At 47.7% G+C, this 24,934-nt stretch overlaps 1 protein-coding gene across 1 annotated transcript; it reads left to right on the top strand.

Annotated features, from left to right (window-relative positions):
• Window positions 1–1,688: 1,688 nt before the first annotated feature.
• On the top strand, window positions 1,689–15,783 carry PARM1 (prostate androgen-regulated mucin-like protein 1; the record flags this gene model as incomplete). Its single annotated transcript, XM_029911916.1, has 3 exons — window positions 1,689–2,514; window positions 10,364–10,442; window positions 13,912–15,783. Coding segments are annotated over 3 exons (990 nt in total), but the record flags the coding sequence as incomplete, so codon positions are not given.
• Window positions 15,784–24,934: the final 9,151 nt, after the last annotated feature.

The raw sequence follows: 24,934 nt of genomic DNA on the forward strand, positions 1-24,934 counted from the left end.
TGTTCCAGTGAAAAAAGCGTTTCTAGAAAATCAAATTAAGTGATAACATTCAGTTTAACTAAGCCTGTCCATCTTCACCTGCAGTGGGCAGACAATGCAAGCAGCAGGGGAAGATGTCTCTATTTTCAGGCCTTAAACAGAAGGAAATGTTTCAATAGATAATTTGCTGCCCTGAGTTTAAGTGATTGTGTTCCAGAGAGAATAGATTCAACATGGCAATAGCATTCAATATTTTGATCCTACACTTGGAATGAGTGATTTCTCGTAGCTTAGTTAACATTGGTCTAAGTTTACTGAAGTATACCTAGGATTGGCAGAATATTTATTTTGTTAATATTTATTTTTAAGTACTTTTTGATTATAGATTTAAATTTTCACAGATCTGGGAAATTATGGGGAGTCAGACAATTATTTAATGACCGTAGATGCTGAGATTCAAAAAGTTAAAGCTGGATAACAGTTAAATTGGCAACATCCCATGTCAAAATATGCAAAGGAAATATCCTTAAATCAAACTAATGCTCATGCTGGTGCGCTAGCAGCAGTGGCGATACAGACTTCTTACTTTGCCTAGCTGTACATTTTGATCAGTGGAAATATGTTTTCATCAGTTTGTCTGTGTACTGAGAAATCGTTTACTGACATTTACCAATAAAAATCGAATCCTTCCAAACCTAATTATACTTCATATTGTACACCTATGGTTCATTTAAAAGAGCTTCTCGCCTAAGGATGGTTAACAACTCTGGAAAGTAGGATGCATAAACATTCTGGTGGAAGACGGTCTCAGAATAAAAACAGAGGCAAAATAATCAAAATAGTGCCGTCTCTCGTGTAACCAAACATAGCTGCTGTTTTGTCAATCTTTGCTGCAATGGCTCAGAATCTAGCTTAGGATCCAGGGGTCTCTTCTTGGGGTCTGTCTACACCAGGAAAATGACCCATTGTTAATGACTATCAATAGGAGGTCCCATTGGCCTCAACCGCTGGCTGCTAGCGTACCTGGGGCCAGTCTGTTTTCAATACAGTTATAGAAGACATGGTAAAACTCTTTAGATTTGCTAGTACTTTCCTTAACAATAGAAAACGGTGTTTGGCATGGTGTGTACTAATAATCAAACCATTCCATTAGGTGCTGGTCAGAAGAGAAAACAATTGTTTCCCCGCTTTAATTTTGAAAATTTCAACCAGCTCTGAGTTTCAGATAATAGTTCCAGGGACCCAAGAGAGGTGTTATTGACAGCCATTAAACAGGTTGTTGTCCTACTGTAGAAGGACCCTTATAGGACAGTCTGTAACATACACAAAACCACCCTGGATATTGAGGTGTAACGCGATATCACTCATGTGAACAAAGTTCTCTTCCCAAGGCTACTGCTCAGTGCCATGTTATTGTCCTGCTACCAACCGTGTTTGAGTTAAATTACAGCCTATTTGAATAAGTGCCCCCAATTTGATATAAATAAATGTAGTGGGAAGCAAGCACAAAAATAGTTTTACTTTTACAACATGATTTTTCATTTGTACCGTCTATTTCAGTGGTAACTGAAATCCTCCTTACTTCACTCATCCTTGAAAGGGATGTTTGCCTGTTGTAAAACTAACTGACTGGCCACTCATTCCAAACCCTTCGCTGTGTGCTCAGAGTGCAGCTTGTCACAACCATTTTCCAATATTAACATTTGTGTGTCTTCTCCTCCTCAGGACTGAGTCTTCACTCTGCACGTTCAGAAGCTACATCCTCGCCCAGTCCTTCTGTGAGAAATACCATTGCATCAGAATCAACTCAAACAACTGTCCATGTCACCCTTGCTGCTAGCACATCAGCAAAAAAGCTACCATCAGCAACAGCAGGAACGGTGACCATTTCAAGAGACAAAGTCACCTCAGGACCAGCAGAACAGGGCAATACCACAATCTCCTCAGACACCACAAGAGAGTTGTCAGCTACCACTACACATCTTGCCTCACATACGGAAAGAGCAAATGTTTCAGCCACCAGCCCGTCACCATCCTCAAGCACTGGGTCAGAATCAACAGCCACAGAACACGTCTCTGGGACTTCAGTTTCCAACCTGAATACAGCTCCAGATACAGCCACCCCTCCCACAACAGCTCCAGATACAGCCACCCCTCCCACAACAGCTCCAGATACAGCCACCCCTCCCACAACAGCTCCAGATACAGCCACCCCTCCCAAAGAGACCCCAGCAACCACCTTTTCTCACCTAACTAAGACCTCGTCTTCGTCGTCATCGGCAGGTTCCTCCAGACAGACCACCATTACAAAGCAAAACACCCCCCAGCTGCCAAACGGATCCACAGCAGCCCCCGCTACAGAGGATGCCTCTACTAAAAAGATGCCCCCAGAGTCCCTCTCATCAGGCCCAGTGATCGGACAAACATCTCAAGTGACTTTGGCAACCAAGTCGGTCACGGAGGCCGTCTCCATGGATAGCACCACTCTCTCCACAGGAGTCACCATGGAAGAGGTCCAGCGTGCTTTAAGTTCAGGTGAGGCAGATGATTTTTGTATGTGCGTTATTTATGCTGTCACCTTTAGTGCTTCATTTCTCCTGTGATTTTGGGGGGCATTTAGGGGGGAGGCAAAGGGGTGAGAAAAAGAGCACTTACATCTATTCCTAGGAAGTGCTGTCATGTTACTTGTAATATTAACAAAAGTCACCCAGGAGCTGCAGCTGTGTTTTATGTACATCACATGGTATTGCCTTATTATGAATCTCCTCTACACTGTGATCCCTTCATAGAAAGATGTTATAACAATGACTGGGTATATTCTGACAGGTCTGACACCAAGCTCTAAGCTTCAATAAGAATTTCACTTCCTACACTCTAGACTAGGAGACCACAACGTATCTGCTGACCATAGATGCTGCGTTTTCTCATGAGAATGGACACTTTTCCTTTTCCCCACGGCCAGTGAACTTAGAAACCTTTCTGAGAGTTATCCAATAACTTTTCTACACACCGTTTTAAGGTTTGAAATCTCAACCTGCCGTGGTTAGATAAGTACCCTATCCTGCTAGAAAAATGGAAGAATTCATGGCTTTCTAATGGCATACAACTTCTTCTCATCCTGATGGATGAGGTATTGGACCTTAAACAAATCACTGGTTCAGGATTAAATATAGCAATGCCAGAGCTCAAGGGAAATTCCCCATTGATGGAGGAAATAACACGACAACATTCTGGCACAGGCTTTTAATGGCATCTTAGATGTTTGGAAGGTCAGATATAATCACCTACTAATCCATTATCTTTGAAAAGTGGTCAAAGGTGCGTTGTGTGTACGTATACACAACACATATGGTGATGTCAGCATGGCAAGTTGCCCTATGAAGGGCTAGTGTGAGAATAGACCAGGGATGGTGTGAATCAACGTGGATTCCCATGATCAGGATATTATCTCAATGTCCTTCATTATGGGCGACCTTACTCATTTCAGACCGATTCTTTCCTGTCCTCTCCATACCTGGCATTCTGTTTAATCCAGTAACTTGATGTACAGAGTGAGACATTTTAAAACAGAGGCTACAGCAAGCTTTATACAATCTTTCAAACTTGTTTGGTGGCATTTTCCCCCCCAATCTCATTGCGGGTGGGTTGGCTTATTCCAAGGGCTGGAGCCATCACCTTTCAAGGAGCTAGAGCCAGGATCATTCACTTTGACCAGGTACCATGGGAAAAACAACAAAATAAAGACACTTCTGCCAAACTGAATTCTCTCCTGCTCCCTTGAATTTTGGATAAAATGCAGTGTACGCGCAGGTGATACCTCTAGAGAAAAATCAGTCCCCGTCACCCTGAAATCTGGGGGAGCCCTACAGTGCTGTGATGTATTAGTGTGTATTTTTTCTTCTGATTAAATTTAGTCTCTGCAGCATATTCCATAGCATTAAACATCAGCTACAGGGACGATTGTGAGTTGTGATACAAAGTGACCCTTTTAAGAGAGGGCAAGGAAGTAGTGGTGCTATAAAGACACAAATAAACAGCATCTCATTTGTCGAGTGCTCAAATGCATAATTCAGCACTCTCCTGCATTACAGCACCAAAGAGCTTATTCACGGCGACTAGAGATTAGTAGATGTGTTGTGAACCATCCCAACTGTATAAAGAAAGAAGAGATGGAGGCACAACTGGAACACGGATCTGGATGCAAAAGTCCCCAAAGTTCAGGAGTTGTTTGAAGTTATGCCATCTAGTCCCACTCATATTTAAAAAAAAAAAAAAAAAAATCAGATGCTAGATGTTTCGTTTATTTCATCGCATTCCTTTAGTCATTAACTTTTCTTCCCCCTCATCAAGCAGAACAAGTGGGAGCGATCTCTGTCTAACAGCCGAAATCTAAAGAGTTAACAGCACGTTACGGCTGTCTCATCAAGCCCTGTAAAGTAAAACAAGAAGTTATGAGTTCTCTGGCCCAGCCTTTGGTCCCGAGTGTATTTTATGGTATAGGATGACAGTGTTATGGCTATATGTGAGAGTGCAGTAAAAACCACTTCATACATGCAACGTAGATCAAAGTACTATTAGGCTGCGTCTTCATGGTGCATAGGAGCTATTTTGGGGTAGAAAGGGTCTGCTCTTATTTTAATGGGTTTGTTTGGGGGGAAAACAGAATAGGATATTGGGAGGGGATTTTAAAGTAATGGATACAAGTTCTGCTGGTTTTGCAAGACAAACTCACAGACAGACAGTCTGGGTCCCAGGCCAGCATGCTTAATCCCAGCACAAGCCACTGCATTTGCTTCCTCCGCTTTGCTAGCGGACATCCCTACTCATCCTCCCCTACGCCCCCATGTCTCCTCAGTACAGGTGGAGAGACACCTTGAATCAGCCACCTGAAATTTTGGTGGGATGGTTATGTACAAATCACGGTAGTTTCAAAGGTTAAAGCCAACATTCATTCCTCAGCCTGTCGTTTCCCCCAGCCAAGTCTGAGTGCCGGCCGAGTCCCAGGCTGCTGGAAGCGTTTTCTGTCTCCGTGGTTAAGAGGCGCTACAATGAGTTAATAGGAGGAATTCTCAGACTGTTTTCTTTCCCCAGGCAGAAGTCCAGTATCTTCTCCACTTAACTGCATTGGCTAAGTGTAGCTCCTCTTGAAGGTAGGGCACACAAACCAGCAGCATGAGACTTGCCAGTTACGCTGGCTTTGTGGACATGGGTGTCCACTCAGTCTCTCTGCAGCCCCCCAAGGTGGAAGGCATGGATTTACACAGAAGGGTAGTGGAAGGCAGGGGCGGGCAAACCTTTTGGCCTGAGGGCCACATCGGGTTTCCAAAATTGTATGGAGGGCCGATTAGGGGAGGCTGTGCCTCCCAAAACAGCCAGGCTTGGCCTGCCCCTGCCCCTATCTGACACCCCCCCCGCTTCTCGCCCCCTGACGCCCCCCCCCGGACTCTCCCATCCAACTCCCCCTGTTCCCCGATGGCCCCCCCGGGACCCATACCCCATCCACCCCCCTATCCCCTGACTGCCCCCTCCGCCCCATCCAACCCCCCCCTCCTTCCTGACTGCCCCCCTGACCCTTGCCCCCATTCAACCCCCTGTTCCCCACCCTCTGACTGCCCCGCCCCCTAGCCACCGCCCCGCCCCAACCACCCCCCTGAACTCCCCTGTCCTCTATCTAACACCCCCCGCCCCCACTCCCTGCCCCCTTACCGCGCTGCCTGGAGCACCAGTGGAGCCAACCATGCCACCGTGCAGCACAGAGCACTGGGTCAGGCCCCGATTCTGCAGCGGCACTGCCCGGCAAGAGCTCGCAGCCCCGCCACCCAGAGCATTGAATTATAGAATTATAGAATATCAGGGTTGGAAGGGACCTTAGGAGGTCATCTAGTCCAACCCCCTGCTCAAAGCAGGACCAATCCCCAGACAGATTTTTGCCCCAGATCCCTAAATGGCCCCCTCAAGGATTGAACTCACAACCCTGGGTTTAGCAGGCCAGTGCTCAAACCACTGAACTATCCCTCCATTGCGCTGGCAGTGCAGTGAGATGAGGCTGTGGAGGACGGGGAACAGCAGGGGAGGGGCCAGTGGCTAGCCTCCCCGGCCGGGAGCTCAAGGGCCAGGCAGGAGGGTCCCACGAGCTGTAGTTTGCCCACCTCTGGTGTAAGGGCATGAGAAGTGTCTTCCAGTGAGAGCAGTCTTAGTTTTTTTCTGTAGGAGAGTCTCAAGATCCTAGAACCACAAGATCTGGAGCCATGTTTCAGAGTTGATTTTCCTCCTGTGTCATGAGAAAAGTATACTCAGAAGCTGACATTAAACATCTTTGTAGCTGGTGTCCTTTGGGGTTAAAGAGTATGGACATAGGTGCCATACACCAGAAGTGATGAGTGATCTCTCGTTGGCACACAGACATTTCCTGGTGCTGGAAAGCCAAGGTGGCTGAATGAGAAACACCCTGAAATGGATCTTGGCAGCGGCTGCTGGCTCGCAGTTGGCAGTGGGTGTGTGCCCATTATGTGGGAGGAGGGGGGGAAAGAAGTGTTACTATCCTGGTAAAATAGAGTAGCAGCATTGCCACAAAATGACAATGGGGGCAGAGGGGTTGTTTAAAACAACATAGGGCAATGATAAAGTCTATAGTTTGAAAGGTGCTGTGTGAGTGTAGTTAAGAGGCTGAAGTAAAATGGGCGACTTGTTACAGAAGGAAGCCCTGGCTGTCCTGAGCAGTAGTAGGTAAAAGTTAATTCTTTCAGTGTACAAAATAGGACACCCAGCTAACCATGGTGTCATGGGCGTTGGCATGGCCACTTCCACATTGCCCGAGCTCTGCCTGCCTCAGCTGGGTGCTGACCCTCTGCCCATCCACAGCTGGTGCCAGACACTTGCTTCCTCTTAAAGGAGGAATCTTTGTTCCCAGCAGTGGGAAGAGGGGGACAGGGGAGCCATGGAAGGGAGAAGAGAGGAGTTCCTAAAGAAAAACAGAGCAGAAAAGAAACTTTGTAAGGGAGAATGGGAAGTGGAGAGGAGACTTCGCAGGGGCTGCAGATTTGAAGAGCTGTGGGAGAAATCTTAACAGGTCGGCAGAAGTCACTTATTTGTTAGATATTTTGTCCAAAATTTTTCAAAGCAGCCAGTGAGTCTGTTTCAGAGTTTCGGCACCTCACAGACAGTGCTGATCTCCTGCCCTTTGAAAATCAGGCCCCTCCGCATGTCTCACGCTGAGCACCCACAGTCAGTCACCAGTGGCTTCTGAAAATCTTGGCCCTAATTTTTGAGAGATTTTTATTAAAAAAACAAACCAAAAAAACCCTGTATTTGGGGGGGACCTTTCTGAGCTCTTAAAGTTTTGTCTAACACGATCTGTAAGCCCTGAACAGTGTTTTTGCATAAGCAAAACCATTTCCCTGTGAAGTAATTACTGCTTGGGCAGAAGACTGTATGCTTTTGTGGATTGTTTTTGGATCGTTCGGGTTGGGAGTATGCAATCACAAGTCTGACACTTGACGTAGGGTTACCATACGCCCGGATTTCCCCGGACATGTCCGGCTTTTTGGTACTCAAATCCCCGTCTGGGGGGAATTGCCAAAAAGCCGGACATGTCCGGGGAAATAGGGAGGCAGCATAAGCCAGGGTCCGCCTGGCCCCAGCACGACCCGCCGGGTCCGCAGCGCAGCCCAGCCGCCTGGCTACATTGTAGCGAGCTCGGGCGGGGGAAGGGGGGGTGCAGCCGCAGAAGGCGGCGGAGGGGCTGCTGCTGCCCCCGGAGGCCGGGCGGACCGCGCGCCCCAGCCGAGCCCGCAGGACCATGGGGAGGCCGGGCCCAGCCAACGGCTCGGGCTTCCCTCGCGGGCGGGGACTCCCCGGCTACTGGGGGACCCTTCCTGCGGCCCCATCACCCCGCGGGGCAGGGAGTGCGGCGTGGGCCGGGGCTGCAGGGACCCGCGCTGCCCCGGTCGCCGCTGAGCATCCGAAGCCCCCGCCAGGCAGAGGCTGCCGGGGGAGCAGGGCAGGCGGGGGGGTGCAGAGACTGCAGGGCGAGGAGGAGCAGGGCAGGCAGGGGCATAGAGGCTGCAGGGGCAGGGGGGCGCAGGGGAAGGGCAGGTGGGGGGCGCAGAGGCTGCAGGGGCGGGGGAGGATGCAGGGCGAGTGGGGAGCAGGGAAGCACTTAGCAACCCCCAACCAAGATCAGAGCGGGAGGGAGGAGGGGGAATGCGGGGTGCTCAGAGGAGGGGGCAGAGTTGGGGCAGGGACTTTGGGAAAAGGGTTGGAATGGGGGTGGGGAAGGGGTGGAGTTGGGTGGGGCCGGGGAAGGGGCGGAGTTGGGGCGGGGCTGGGGGCAGGACCGGGGCCCCGTGGAGTGTCCTCTTTTTTAAATGTTTGAATATGGTAACCCTACACTTGAGACTTATCTTAAAGGTGGTAAAAAACCCCCATGTACCATATTTTCATTGTCTGCCAGATTGTGACCTGCACATCGCAGGGTCAGTATTTCAGCGCACACACACTTCCAGTGTTTGCTGTGTTTATTGTATCCAAATCCATTCGGCTGCCTTTACCAGAGCATCACAGATACAAAAATATAAAGCTGCCCAACTCTCATCAAATATCTCCCTGCTGCAAAGGAAATAGAAAGATTGCACGTATTTCCCCCCACCCCCTTAACTGTTATCATACCAAGCAGACAAGAGCATTAAAGGGAGCAAGTGAAGACTTCATTTGCCCCTGACAGTCTTCTTCGACTAATAGCAATGCTGAGAGGAAACGAGTCCAAAGTGCTGCTTTTCCAGCGCGCGTCTGCAGGCTGCAGAGTGGAATCAGTATGGCATTGGCACTGCAGTCTTAGGTGGAGGGGCTGCAAGGTGAAGCCAATTAACAGGCACCATTGAATAACTGCCAGGAAGCCCCGGCGGCCTGTAGCCTGGTGAATACGTTATTAGAGGCTGCAGAACCACTGGCCTCAGAAGCTCATTACTTAAGAATAAACCTGTAACTTGAAGGAGTGTTGAAAACTTTCCCCTCTTTGTTCCCCTGGGAATTTAAATGAGTTCAGTTCTGAGGGCAGCTCCTAAACAGTGTCTCTACATTGTCAGGGACCGAGGGCTCATCCATCCATAAACCTGCTTATTCACGCCTTGTAAAAACGCCCCCGGGAGATTTTAACTGAGCCATTAAAAGGCATCATGTACTCGCCTGCCAGAGCTGCGCCACAGCTTCCTCCTTCAGCAGGGAAACCGTCAACCACTCGTAACCCCGCTGTGTGTACATAGTAACATCGCACGCAAGAGGAACATAGCCACACGTGGCTTTTAAAGTGAGGAACATGAGCCCATCCCAGGAGAAAAGCAATAAGCCTGGATGGGATGGAACTAGACAACTAGAGACAAGTTTTCAAGGGCCCAACACTAACACTTGGGACCTCGTTTTCCAAGCACTCCGCTCTCATTTCCATGCCTAAATAAGCACCAGATTTTCCAAAGTCCACAGCAGCTCCTATTGTGCCACTACCAGTTCAACACCTAGTCTGCCCCTTTTAAAAGTCTGGCCACATATTTTGGTGCCTAAATGGGCACCAAACTCTTTAGAAAAATCTAGCCTAAGGGCCCCATTCCCATCATGCAGGCTTGTGTCCGTGAGACTCTACACACTTCGGCGGGGGCATTCCTGATTGACAGCAGTGTAAACCAGAGAGCATCAGGTTCCTGGTTCGGGCACTTCGCCTGATGGCTGCAGGTAAAAGTTACAGTATGTAAAGAATAGGAATAGAACAGTGGTCCTCAAACTTTTGTACTGGTGACCCCCTTTCACACAGCAGGCCCCTGAGTGCGACCCCCCTCTTATAAATTAAGATTTTAATATAATTTAACACCATTATAAATGCTGGAGGCAAAGCAGGGTTTGGGGTGGAGGCTGACAGCTCGCGACCCCCCCCCGTGTAATAACCTTGCGACCCCCTGAGGGGTCCCGACCCCCCATTTGAGAGCCCCTGGAATAGAACCGGCCCTGGGAACAGACAGCTTGGGAAGGGAGGGGGAGCTTAGGTTAAAGGGCAGTCTCGTTTCAGAATCATTCCACAGTGCAAGTCCCCATTCACATCCAGGCCTCAGTTACAAACAAGGACAGATCTTAGCGGTGAGGCGGAGTGGGCATAGTCTCTCAGATGTGCAGCGAATGAACCGCCTTCCTTCTCAATAAGGCATCTGGGGTTGACAGCAAATACCACATTGCCTACATGCGCAGGCAATCCACCCGTGGCCAGCGTGGTGTTAACCCGCGCACTGCAAACAAGTGAGCCGGAAGGGGACAGGGGTAATGGTTTTGATAAATTATGACCTCACTAAAACATCTGTTTATGCCCTTTTCTTCCTCCTCTTCCCTCCCACCCCCTTTGCAGGAAGCATTGCAGCCATTACCGTAACGGTCATTGTGGTGGTGCTGCTGGTGTTTGGGGTGGCAGCATACCTTAAGATCAGGTAAGCATCCACTTGGTAAAAGGACAGTTACCCCGAACATAAGAATGGCCATACTGAGTCAGACCAAAGGTCCATCTAGCCCAGTGTCCTGTCTTCCGACAGTGGCCAATGCCGGGTGTCCCAGAGGGAATGAACAGAACAGGGAATCATCAAGTGATCCATCCCCCATCGCCCATTCCCAGCTTCCAGCTAACAGAGGCTAGAGACACCATCCCTGGAAGCAACTCAGTTATTGGAACAAGCTGGAGTATATTCTCCTCTCCATGTGTATTCACACTGATGGGACGGATAGGTCACCTCCCTTCAGTGCAACAGCTGATGCTAATACAGCAGAGCTGGTGGCACTCAGGACCGGCTCCAGGGTTTTTGCCGCCCCAAGCAGCAGGGGGGAAAAAAAAAAAAAAGCCCCGATCGCAATTGCCATCAGCCGCACTCCGGCGGCAGCTCCACCGCACCACTTTCTTCTTCGGCGGGAATTCGGCGGCAGGTGCTTCCCTCGGAGAGGGACCCGCCGCCGAATTGCCACCGAACAGCCCGATGTGCCGCCCCTTCCCCTTGGCTGCCCCAAGCACCTGCTTGCTGGGCTGGTGCCTGGAGCCGGCCCTGGTGCTGCTGTCAGGTCTGGACTGTGCGTCAGCGACTGTCGTGTTCAGGAGAGGCCTGAGCCTGACTGCTCGGCTCTCAAACCCCAGCAGCAGTAGGACAATGCAAGCGTGTGTGTGCTGCTGGCCTACCACCGTGCCTCCAACCCTGGGGAGCCCAGATCTAGGGCCAGACGCACATTTCAGCCTCTTGACGAGGGACCAGCAAGTGCCAGTGATGCAATGGTAGCAATGGTGGTGTCGACACCTGGCCACGGGAATAAGAGCCCTGGCTCATTTTATCAAGGTCACCAAGCAGCTACCCGATGACAATGGCGTCCAGACGTTATTGGGCTGGCTGGGATACAAGCTCGTTAGCCGACAGTGAGTGGTACCACAGCCCCTGCCTCCCTTGGTGCACCTGTACCAGCTCTAGGGGGCAATCGAAGGTGCACTATTATCTGAGTGCAAAGAGGCTCGGAGTTAGAGGAGACGCTGTAGCAATCCCATTTTATGTCGTTTTCAATGGTACAAGGTGGCATTTGTCTCATTACAAAGGCCTCACTCACATGCCAGAGCCAGTCCTGCAATGTGTTGTGACCATAAACAGTAATTATCCCTCTGGCAAGCTTTACTCATACCCTATCTGTGACCTTAAAATAAGAACAACCTACACGGAGCATCTTTAATTGGGTTTAATTTAAGACTGAGGTAAGCAAGGTTTCTGTTTCAACTACTTCATAGTGATTCATACGAGTTCAGGCTTGGACACAACCAAAATAGTCCTGTGCAGAACTATCACTGGTGTTATGGAGGGACACTAGAAAATAGATGGGTTAGTAAATCAAACAGACAACAGCCAGCTATTCTTGCTGTAAAAATAAATGTCTTGTTTGCACGGACACAGTCCTCCCTGGCCAAGTATTTCCTGAAAGTCACATGTTCAGTTGGCATTCTCTCGGACTAGAATAACTTTTAAGTGTGGCTGAAGAAGGGAGTAGACTGCATTGAACAAGAACGTGCTGCTTTGGAAATTGAAGGAGGTTTTCACAGTTCATGTAGGGCAGTGCTTCTCAAAGCCGGTCCGCCGCTTGTTCAGGGAAAGCCCCTTGCGGGCCGGGCCGGTTTGTTTACCTGCCACGTCCGCAGGTTCGGCCGATCGCGGCTCCCACTGACTGCGGTTCGCCGCTCCAGGCCAATGGGGGCTGCAGGAAGGACAGCCAGCACATCCCTCAGCCTGCGCCGCTTCCCGCAGCCCCCATTGGCCTGGAGCGGCGAACCGCGGCCAGTGGGAGCCGCGATCGGCCAAACCTGCGGACGCGGCAGGTAAACAACCAGCCCGGCCCACCAGGGGCTTTCCCTGCACAAGCGGCGGCCCAACTTTGAGAAGCACTGATGTAGGGCACAGCATGAACTGGGGTCCCTAGGAAGGCTCTCAAATCTCAGGTGCAATTGCAGAGATTTTTAGACGATTTAAGGTATTTCAGAATTACACTCCAGGGGCATTTTTGGCACGATGTTTATGTGGACTTTGCCAGTGGCGAATCGCATTCTGTTAAAATATCAACAACAGAACTGCAGGATCCCAAATGCCACTGTAATGCTACATATGCACACCATCCTATAAAAATATCAAAGAGCCAGCATTTATTAAACAGTCAACGAAAGCAAGTTCCTTCCCAGCCTCCATACATCCAAATATTGGGCTCCATGCCAACCTCCCATCCATAACCATGTCTCCCAGGCAGTGTTGAACAGGAGCAGAGGCCCTTTCCTGCCTCTGAGGGATGAGTTCAAGGCCCATGTCAGCATTATAAAAGCATGTGAAAAGCCTGCATATTTACACACATATATACACACAAAACTTTTTCTGCAAATATTCTCATAAAAAAAAATCATTTCCACAAATATTCCGGACAGGAATCTCATGTGCTCTTATATTCACAAAAAACTAACAGGAGAGGAATGGAAACAGAGTCAAAAAGCAAATTTATTTAGGTAGGTGACTGAGTTTTCACTCCTTGCAGTGTTCAGCCAGCTCTCCTACCCCGTGCACTGGCTTCATCATAGATCACTAAGAGAGAGACAAAAAGTATGGTCAACATGCGTTCATTCTCTTCTCACCCAATTGAGATCCAGCCCACAGACCACTAAATATTCAGAGCTTAACAAAACAACCCTCTTAACAATCCATAGCACTTAGTACACTACCACACCTAACTCTAGATCAAGAGGCAATATTAATATCTATATACAAGCAGGAAGGTTTTAACTCCCTGCAGAGGAACAACAGACCATCTACTACACTCAAATGCATTCATACCACAACACAGAATCATCGATCACCCAGGGGAATTAGAAACTAGAAGGCATGGGGCCTACTGCAAACTGAAATAAACTAACTGATCAAAGGGCCCAATTGTATTGCAATGCACAGTCAGGGGACATGACTGTTTCCTGATATCATTAAAGTCCAAATCATTCCTATAGCATAGACAAGATCTAGCTGTGTTTTAAGTGCGTCCCTGAACTGGACCAAGGAAGCAACTAGTATTAGACTTCTCGTTGTCCCAGATGGTTGATCATTAAAGATTTTAGGCACCTGGAGTGGAGATGTGATTTAGGTGTCATCTAAATCAGAATCAAAACCGTAGCCTAAAATTAATCGGGATCTAAATACCACCAATTTATCCTCTCACACATTAAGTTCCCTGGGCCTGGTTACAGAGATGGGTTTTAGCAGTAGGTGCTTTTCAATGTCTGCAGGAGCGAGGGCATCCTTTCTACAGGGCTGTGCACTGAATAGGAATAGCGCTGGAATAGGGTGTTTCTAAACCATTCCCAACTAATCCCAGACTTTTTTTCCCCCCTCCCTCTCACCCTCCCAGACATTCTTCATACGGAAGGCTGTTGGATGACCATGACTACGGATCCTGGGGAAACTACAACAACCCGCTCTATGACGACTCTTAGCAAAGGAAAGTTAATTGGGACAAGAAATAAATGTTCTTATTTATAAGTGCTTATACAGTAGAACAACAACAAGTCGCCGGGTATGCATTCAGTTCCAGTTCCATGCCAGCTTCTTCTCTTCCTGCTGCTTCTTCCTCTGTTACACAATGGAATCATACTTTTAAAGACAAGCCTAAAGGCTGAATCACAACTGCAATGGGACAAAACTGAAGCTGACAGACTGCAATCACGGTCTCGAAACCAAAGGCAGTCACTCCAGAAGCGCAATAAATTTGAGTTTACGCTTTTAAGGAGGAAATTATATTAAATCTCAGTGAGGGGATGGGAAGTAATGACTGAAAGGTTTTCATCTGTACGGCTTCTGTTCCTTTGATTCCTCTTTAATCTTCCCTGTCTGTTCAGAGCGGATGGGGTTCTGGTCAGAGCTCTGCAGTGCAGTACAGGCCTTCTACCGTTTATTACCAAAAGATCAAAACAAATTACCCAGGAGGCTGGGAAGTAGAGAAAAGGAAAACTCAGCAGGGTCATGCCAGAAACTGATGCTTTTATTGTTGGTCGTCTTTACCAGGGTGTCATTTTCAGAATGTTATAATTATAACTCCAGCTGAAGGTTAAATCCACCACCTATGTCATGGTGGGCGGCAGGTTTACACACTGACGTGTTGCACGTTGAAGTGGAAAATTAGTGATAAGCAGGAAGGGGCGACAAAGATACCACCGCTGCTGCAATGAAGGCATGTGGCAGAAATGCCGGCAGGAGTTGGGAACTTTCTTTTTGGAAGGGTGAAACGTTAGGAGAGAACCCGTACATTGTCAGCACCATGGCAACGTAAGATTCCATGAAGCGCAACATTCACATTCGAAACACCACTTCCTCTGATCTGATTGCTGCTAGTGAAGAATATGGTTATACCCCAAATAAACTGCAAATAGGAGAAACCAGTTCTGCTGCCCTTCCCTTCATTTAAGCTGCTAGGATGAGTAACTACTATTTAACCTGAGGTAAAGATTGCAGAATTAGGCCCCAAATTAGAAGATGTGGTGGAGGTTTTTAAAACAGTTTATGGGAATTGCACACACCTCTCTTTGAAATTAACCCCTGGGATGCTTGGCTTTGAGAGTCTCAACTTAATGTTTAATAGCTGTTCCCTGCAGCAAATCTTCAGCCCAGTTCAATCATTTCTCTCTCCCTGACCTCTCCCTTTTCTTTTTTAATTGTGTGAACAAGGCTGGGTGTCTTTATTTATCACATAAAAGAAACTTGACAGATCACCAGTGCTGTAAGGAAACAAATATAGTGCCTGTTTCTACAGAATCTGAGATAGAAGTGTGGTCATCTGCTACATATATTGCTTTATTGAATTATTTTCTTACAGTTATTTTTATCTGGTAAAGTCATTTGCTAAAACAAGCAAGTATTTTTAATCCAGAGTTTGTGTTTACTAATCCTGCTACTGCTACCAGTAAACAAAGCCACATGGGTTCATTTAGGAGATCAAAACAGTCTTGGCTTGTTTAAATACACAATAACATTGGAGCACATGATCCGACAAACTTATGAAACTCCAAACCTTGTCTTTTTCAGAGTAGTTTTTTGATTGTTTTAAAAAGCCGGCACAGTATCATTAGGTTAACATGCATTAGCTCATCAAGGCTACAATGGTGGTTGGCATGCATTTCCATTTTACCAGTTTGACAGGTAAACCAAGACCTGCACTCCCAAAGCATAGGCTTGGATGGAAACTTACTTTTTAGCTATCAGAGGGGTAGCCGTGTTAGTCTGAATCTGTAAAAAGCAACAGAGGGTCCTGTGGCACCTTCTGTTAGTCTTAAAGGTGCCACAGGACCCTCTGTTGCTTTTTACTTTTTAGCTGTCACTTCTCTTTGTCAAATAGAAGATGCAGGTAACTGCTTGAGTGCAGTGGGACATTTTGCTACAGGGGTGTTAGTTCCACTGGATGAGAAACCTGTGCAGGGGCCTTGCTGTTGGGAATAAAAGTCACCTATACGGAGAACACAGACCATGTTTGAAAACCAGTCAAGAACTGTTAATTATTGGTACTGCAGTAGTACTAGGATCCCCAGTCATGGATCGGGGCCCCATTGTGCTGTATAGACACAGAACAAAAAGCGTTTCCGCCTCAGAGTACTTGGGTGGCTCACCTCGGGCACTCCAAAGTCGTAGCACCTAAAATTAGTGGAGTTACCTAGCATCACTTTAAGGAGCGTTGTGAGGTTTAGGGTCTAAACTGCTTTGACAGCCTCAAAAAACGTGATCTGCCTACATACAAAGGACTATGAGAAACCAGCATGTGTTAACTCCTTGTGCTTAACAATCTGTTCCACTTTGTTTTTCGCTGAGGCACTAAGGACCTTTCCCAAGCCTGAAGAACTCTTTAAAGTTCAAAAGCTTGCCTCTTTCCCCAACAGAATTTGGTCCAACGTGAGAAATCATAGAAAGGTACCCTTGTTGGGACCATTACTACTGCTCTGTACCATTACATGGGATTCCTACTGTAGTACCCTAAAGATATAGATTATGGATTGCTTAAAAATACATTGTGTTTCTATAGCATCTTTCAAATAAGGATCTTGTGGTGCTTTATATACGTTAATTAAGCCTCACACACACACACCTTTGATACAGGTAAGTGTTATCCCATTACAGTTGGGGAAACACCCAGAGGTTGTCCCCGGTCACGAATGGGGCAGCAAGAAAGTCTATCGCCTTGGTTCTGCCCATTAGACCACACTCCCTACCGTCTCTTGGTACCCACAAAGATTATATCTGCTTTATATTTCCCACGTTCCTTGTGTTAAATCTCTTTCATTTAGTTACGTTAGGTGCATCCAACGTCATTGGAATGTCTCAGTGTGTCAAGGAAACAAACAATTCAAGATCAAAGGCTAGAGGTGGCCCGCTCAGAGAAAACCACCTGTTTTGCTCAGTCCCTCCCACCTGCACTGCAGAAGTTAGCGCATCATAAGCCAAAAAAATTCTGAAAAGTTGATCATCAACTTCTTTGGAAAGAGTAGCGCGTCGCCAATCGTCTTTGGAAAGAGCTGGGGAATTAGCCGATTCAAAGGAGCTCAACATTGGACGAATGACAAATCTCATCCCTAGTTTCGGTTGTGAGGCTTTAGAAGAAGGGAGCTACTATGCCATCTCCCAATAGGATTTTTTGTTCAATGGTGAGAGATCTTTTCCCAGTAGTTTTCATATCACCCAATTGATGGACATTGTGCTTTACGGACACAAAATAACTAGGAGGTCCCTGCCTCATAGAGCTTTCGATTCAAGTAGCCGGTTGCTGGCCTATCAAAAGCAGTTACCATATACAGGCTATTTCTAATGCCAGGCCCCCCATATGCCCTACTGGGGACAGCCACAGTCATGTGATGAGATGTCACAACCACGGCATCAGTAATAAGACCGGTTGATGAGATACCAGAGAAAACAGCAAGGACTGTCTGAAGTCTGTGTCAAGGGAGCTTCTGAGATCTCCTAGTTCCAGCAGGGTTAGCTGTTCATTAGTTCTCCTTCCTCCGATTTGCCCTGGATTACAGCCCCACCTTAGTATATCCCTCTTTCCCCGACGCCTCGGAGGAGGGATTCCCAGCAGACTAGGATGATAATTTGCACAGATTCACCTTTTGCCTCTAGCTTTCTGGCAATGAATGGATCCGTAAGGCTGCTTTTATTAAAAAAAGGCAACAGACGGCAGAGCCAACACTCAGTCTGTGGCGGTGGTCATTTTTACTTGGGGCAGGTGGGGAAAGAATGGGAAGATTTAAGTGCAGCCAATTGGATATTTGATGTCATCATAACCACATTCATTGTAAAATATACCAGTGACACCAATTAAAGTCATGCAAAGCTTGTGCCACGTTGTACTGAGGTGTGTTAACTTTGCGCTTGTTTCTGTACAGTTCCCGGTGACATTTTTAAAGATGGAGGAGGACTCCAGCCTGAATCAAGTCACGTTGGAGCAGTGTCTAGAGTTACTCCCTGTAGCGACATCTCTGGGTTCTATGCTGGTTGGGTCTCCAGGCCCAGATCAAATTGTTCAGTCTACAAGTAAAGATAGTATCTTCTAATTGTGCCCTCATCTAGCAGGCTGAAAGTGGCCCTAACTGTTTTCCCTATTTCAGAATTGACCAGTTTTCATTGCCGCCTAGTTCAGTGCTGACTTTTACTAAATAGAAAGGGTGACTCATTTTGTAGGAAGATTGTGGTTATCCAGTAGTTGCAAAGCAGACACTAGTGGAATCATAGAATCATAAAAGATTAGGGTTGGAAGAGACCTCAGGAGGTCATCTAATCCAACCCTCTGCTCAAAGCAGGACCAACCCAACTAAATCATCCCAGCCAGGGCTTTGTCAAGCCTGACCTTAAAAACCTCTAAGGATGGAGATTCCACCACCTCCCTAGGAAACCCATTCCAGTGCTTCACCACCCTCCTAGTGAAATAGTGTTTCCTAATATCCAACCTAGACCTCCCCCACTGCAACTTGAGACCATTTCTCCTTGTTCTGTCATCTGCCACCACTGAGAACAGCCAAGCTCCATCCTCTTTGGATCCCCCCCTTCAGGTAGTTGAAGGCTGCTATCAAATCTCCCCTCACTCTTCTGAAATCCATAATCTTGCTCCCATCTAGAACCCTGCCCCCTTCCCTATTTTCTCACCTATCTCGACTCTCCTCACTGCTCCCTTTGCCTTCCAATGCTTTCTATTACGCCTCTACACCTGAAATAAATCCCTTACCGTCTACAAACTTCTCTTTCCTTCAAAAATCCCTCTGTTCAAGTCATCGCTTTCCCTTGTCAGTAAACCCCACACCCATGCTCCAGTCTCCTGAACTGCGATTCTGTCTCTTGCATTTGTCAGCCTTGTCTTTTGACTGGCAGCTGTACAAGAGGGAACATTTTGTTGTGTGCGTAAGGCAACATCCTCAATGGAATTTTTCTGTAGGAAACAGAGCTGGTCACATTTATGGTCAAAGCGTTCTTTTGACAGAGTCAAACTTCCATGAACATTTTTTGAGGCAGTGAATGTTACTGGGAAATGTCCAAAGTGAAACCATTGCTTTGTTTTGAACTGGAAATTTGTTGTGGCTTATAACTTTTGGTTTTCTGGATGGGGAGGGAAGTTTCCCCCTTTCCATTTACTCTCCACTCAGTTGTCCCATGGGGTAGGCCAAAACTGAAATACTTGGGTTTTCAAAAACCCATGTGGAATTTTTCCATTTGAAAACAAACACATGTTGACTTGAATTTTCTCCCGAAGATGTCCATGAAGAATTTTGAACATAGCTCACATTTGTCATTCCTTCAAAATTTTGGGCAGAAACTAAACTGGGGGGGTTTCTACCAGTCCTAAAAGAAAGGCTGTAGTATTGCAGCGGAGTTGGCTGTGGAATTTCTGGGGACCATATTGTTCCTAGCTCTTCACCCCGGGTTAAGATCTTGAAGAAGAAGGAGACACCATAGCTAAGTACAAACTGTGGTGTGTGCCATTCCAGCCATTCACTTCCCAACAATTTAAGAAGGTGATATATGAACTCATAAAGTCTGGAGCCATTGAATTAGCATGGGCTGCTTTCAGAATGGTCGAGGGTCTACTCCCCCTCTTGTCCTAACCCCGATTAGGGACAGTTTAGTCTGGCCACTCAATTAGTGCACTTCATAAGGCACAGGAACCGTAAGCAGCTGTTCTCCAGCCTATGTGAGGAATGGTATTGGGTACTGTCTGCCCTAATCATAAGCCACCACGCCCAAGGCAGCTGCAGCCCATAGCCCATAGAGCTGGCCTTTGGTTCACAGACCACCAACAGCCTCTGAAATGTACTTTAAGGGATCCACATTCAAAGCAATTGGAAAACACTAAGCCAGTAAGGCAGCCACAGACCTAATCTGTATGAGAAACTGCCATCCAAGTGAACACCTGGTCCTCATTACACAGCATCTGGAGGAAGCAGCTGCAGCAAGAGCTCTGCCTCTCTTTAGATGCTTTAGGAAGACAAGCAGGCTACTAACCATGCTTTACAATGTGTCATTCGAGGCCTTGTCTACATGGAGAAATTTTACCAGTTGTACAGGTATGATCCCGCCGTGTGGACACTTACTCCACTGTCAGACTGGCTTTTCGGGGGTTTGTTTATGTGACTTGGGAGGTCCTGAGAACACTCTTATTTCAGAATAAGAGGATAGCACAAACATATTGGACTGGTATAACTGTATCTGTTTAAATTCACACCTGAAATGGGTTTCCAGGTAGACAAGGCCAAAACTCAACCCAATCTCAGTGCCTGTTCATCAAGTCCTTTAACATCCTGCAAACTCTTTAAAGCATCTCTCCACACACACACTGCATTGTGCATCTTCGGTACGAAATGCTGAATGCCCTACATTAAAAAAAAAAAACAAATACGGAATTCCACCATGTCTAGAGTTAAGGGGACAACCGGAAATCTAGTCGGCTAAAATACATTTATCGTAGAGCTGGGTGACTTTTTCAAACTTTGACAAAACAGAGGCGTTTCTGCTAAGTGCCCATGGCTCTTTGGCCAGCTCTAACTGGTCATACACCTGCCTGGCCATTATTTGTGGTTTTACAAAAATACCCCAAAAGAATCTCTCTGCCCATTGCTGTGTGAAATGCCCACATGAAACAAAGGAAACTGACTACACAAGAGAAACAGTGACAAGTATCAATCACCCTGTAACCAGAGCTGTGTGAGTAGATTCTTTTGGAGCGCCACTGGCTCTGCCTGGGCACAAGAGTCTGCCTTGGATGGAGCCAATCACTGGGGTCTGGACTTATGTCTGAACAGTACCCAGCACAATCCCAACCAGGGCCTCCGAGATGCTCAGGGCTCAGACACGGGTGGTATGGGCCTAAATGCTGTAACGGCACCTCTCAGAAGGTAGGGCCCTCTTCTGAATCTCCGTTTTCATTTTTAAGAAGTCTCTAGCTGTTTGCAGCGAAAGCCTTGGAAACGCAACCTGATCGTAATCAAAGCAGAGAGGAGAGTGCAGAATACCTGGAACACGACCTCTGAGGGAGTGTAACTGCCCCGCTCAGCTCAGGGAGGGGTTCTCTCAAACATCTGTGATGACAATTTAAACGTACACATTGTTGACTCATCCCTCAGGTTAAAAAAAAAGGTTTGGGGGGGGGGAGGAGAGGGGAGGGAGAGAGTCACAGATCTGCACAATTTACCACAAATGATATCTCATTTGGTGCCACAAGTGGGTGGCATTTGGGAAATACCCCTATTTATTTCCCTTCCCCCCGCCCCATCCCAATCAAGAAGAAGCCAACCCAAAGGAACCTAGCAGGACCCATGTGCATAATGAAGCCCTACTGAGGGGAGACAAGTGGCACACGCCTACATATGGTGAACATCTGCACAATCTCCTGTGAGCAGCATCTCACAGGGCTGGAGTTTATTTGTCAGTGTGGTCTGGGACCTTCCCCAACCCAGACTTTTGCAGATGCTACTGTGATAAAAATAACTAGGTTACCACCACAAGAGGCTCTCGGATGTGCAAAATAAACTAAGAACGTCGTCATCCTGGCCAATCTCTTTCCAAACCAGCTGCATTTGCTGTATTTTGCATCAACTGTAGCTGAAGATTCAGACAGAAGGGTGATTAAGTGGACAGGGTCCCTTTAACTTAGTCTGGGATCCTGCAGAACAAACTGCAGATCATCTCTCCATTGCCAGTGTGACCCTCCAGCATGCACTCTGCTGTCAATGTCACATCCATGCACAGAGACCTTTCCCATGGCGAAAAGAGGCAATTTCTCCTCTCACACCTCCTAGTTTTTTTATATATATATATATATATATATATATATATAAATTCCTCAGAGGTATAAATACTAAGGGAGCAGGGCTGTAGGCATAAGGTCTTATTTCTCCTACCCACCTCTTACTGATTGTATGGAGCCAATCGCTGGGGTCTGGGCTTATGTCTGAATAGTACCCAGCACAATTCCGACCCAAGCCCCCCAGGCGCTCAGATGCAGTAGATGCATAAACCAACCGAGTCTCTACTCAGCCATCCATCAGGAGCTTGGGAATCAGAGGAGAGGCTGGACTTCATAGACATCCAAAATAAGAAAAGAAAGAGTGAAACATTCAGGAAAATGGCACCTTCACCTGATTATTTGGGTCACTTTCGTACATTTCTTCTACATTTCCATCTTGCCTCTGATGTTACAGTTATTTGGGGTATCCAGAGAGATTTGCTTTTAGAAGCCATACATAATATTTCAAGAAGCATGGAGCTCCCTGGATAATTAAAGGTAATTACAGGTAAACAGGATTTCATTTCTCTAGGGGATGCAATGTCTGAGATAAGAAAGACACAATCAAAGCATGCAAGGAGTAGGCATCCCATCACATACCCATCTCTGCGCTTACAATGCGTCAAACCTGGGTGGCGTCTGTTGCTGTCGGAGTTTGACTGACATTGCACATATCTCAGTTAGGAACCCGGCAGCATGTCTGATGAAGACACGTAGGTTCCTGTCATCACTCCAGCAGCTGATTAGACAATGCAGCTGCTCAGGTGTGCTGCTCTCCTTCCTGCAGCAGTAGCATGGATTATTTCATACGGGTCATTTGTAATGCCAGTTCTGCCCTCCAGCTGTTCTATACTAAAAACTTGGAATCTTATCCCCACTCCCCCGCCAGCTGTTCTGACTTTGCACAGACACAACACCTCTTTCATACCTGGAGTGATGGGGAAGGGGGAAAATAGACTGTTTCAGCAGGGGCAAACGTGTCAGCAGGTCAGTGGGCAGCGATCCTTAAAGCTAGCCCTGATCCTTAAAACCTGCACACCCACATCTCCCACTGACTACAGTGAGGAGCAGGGATTCAGCAGCTCCCAGTGAGGCCTGTTGTTTTATTCTGGGGACTGCTCAGCAGCACCTCCTTGCTGTTCATCTGGGGAATTAGCTCTGTCACCTGGTCAGAGGCCCCTCCCTGTGGTCACGCAGTCCATCAATCCCCTCACTCACTCCACAGCAACTCCTGCTCCTGGAGCTGCAGCGCTTTCCTCTTCATAGCTTAGCCCTCCGGCCAAGTCACAATGAAGTTCTTCCCCCTTCCAGGATACCGCAAGTCCTTTGAGGCAAACCCCATCCCAGGCGGTCAGCTCCCTACTACCTGGTCTGTGCCGCCCCCCCAGGGTAGGGGGACCCGGGCCCATCCTCTGCAGCAGGTTGCAGTCCGGGGACCCTCAACCCAGCAGTTCTGGGCATTAATCTTCCAGCCCTGACTGCTCCTTCCCTGACAGCTTCCTGTTCTCCCCCCTTGTACCAGGGAGTGCAACTACAGGTCTCCTCTCCCAGCCTGCCAATGTCCTCTCTTTATAGATCCTGCGCAGCTCCTCCCCCGAGCTGGACTTCATCTGCAATCAGGCCCTAGCACTCCTTAGGTTTCCTCCAGGTGCAGCTTAAGGTTAGTTGGCCTAATTTACCCCTTCAGGCCTTGTTTGGGGTGGACATCCCATCACAGGGACTATTAAAAAACAGCTTGTTTGGGAAACTCTTTGTGATGCTTCCCAGAGTGACCCAGGGTTGTGAGGCACCTCCCTACCATCTGCCCTTGGGTGAGGAAGCCTCATCTGTGCCTGCCAGGGGTCCGCTCCTCACCACCACCAGCCTTCGGCAACACAAGCTCTGCCTTCCAGGCCCCCACAGGCCCTGCTGTCTCTGTACAGGTTAGCGATGGGCACACACCAACCCCGAGTCCTCCGAGCATCTTCCTGGAGTGCCCAGCCCCCGATCCACTGGACATGCACAGAATTGCCAGATCCTCTGCTCCCTTACCAGTTAAGCATAGAACACAGCTCTGGTTAACATACAGTACTTACATTTGCTTACAGAGAAAGCAAGTACAAGTTTACTGAACAAAGAACAGAGATCCAAAGGGTAGCCAGCAGAAATATTGGAAACAAAGGGTTATGTATAAAATAAAATCATAATACACGTACTAGAGACCAAGCTTAACTAATAAGACATTGTCATGTCATATAGAGCAAAAGCAAACCCAAAATCCCTCCAGCGTACCACAGCCAGGCCTGGCGATGATCTTCCGCTCATGCTGTCCTCCTGCCTCCTCAGTGGACAGATGCAAAGTTTGTCATGGTCCCTACACTTACAGGCCAAAAATCCATTGGCTCAAGCTATCCCGCACTGCTTGTGGTTTTTCTCCAGGGGGAACTTTGCAATCACTTGATTAGCATTTTGCTCAGCCTGTAAACGGGCATTCCCTGCAGCACATACAACACTCAATTCACATGCGGACCAACAGACATCTTTTGCCTGCAAGAAACCAGTTTCTCACGTTCTAATGACTGGTCCCAACTCATGGGCCTTAAGAATATAATTTTCAGTATATCTACGTAAGTCCTTAAGCATTGTCCGCACATCGTTTCGCTAGGATTACAATGACCACTGCGACAAAGGTTTAGGCCTTGGCTACACTTGCAAGTTAGAGAGCATTAAATCAGTCCCGGGGGCACTAACTCCTGAGGTGTCCACCCTGGCAAGGCAATTAAAGTGCCCGGACCCCGCGGCTGGAGCGCTCCTGGTAATCCACTTCCACGAGAAGCATAAAGCTTGCTGTGCCCCGGCCTGAGCGCTGGGGTGTCAGTGTGGACGACGTGTTGCATTACTGCACTGTGATTGGCCTCCGGAAACGTCCCATCATCCCCTGAAGTCAAGTAGCCACTCTGGTCATTGTTCTGAACTTGGCTGCAGGCATGCAGATATCCCCTTTCAAAGCTCCGTTTCTGACAGCCGGCGTGCTTATCTGCTCCAGGACACACAGCAAACATTACTGTGGAATGCTCCTGCTGCAGAGGCAGGGGGTGTGTGTGTGTGTGTGTGTGTGTGTGTGTGTGTGTGTGTGTGTGTG

Source organism: Terrapene carolina, unplaced genomic scaffold, assembly GCF_002925995.2.
Source record: "Terrapene carolina triunguis isolate 2854851 unplaced genomic scaffold, T_m_triunguis-2.0 Scaffold136, whole genome shotgun sequence".
In the NCBI taxonomy this organism is placed as follows: Eukaryota; Metazoa; Chordata; order Testudines; family Emydidae; genus Terrapene; species Terrapene triunguis.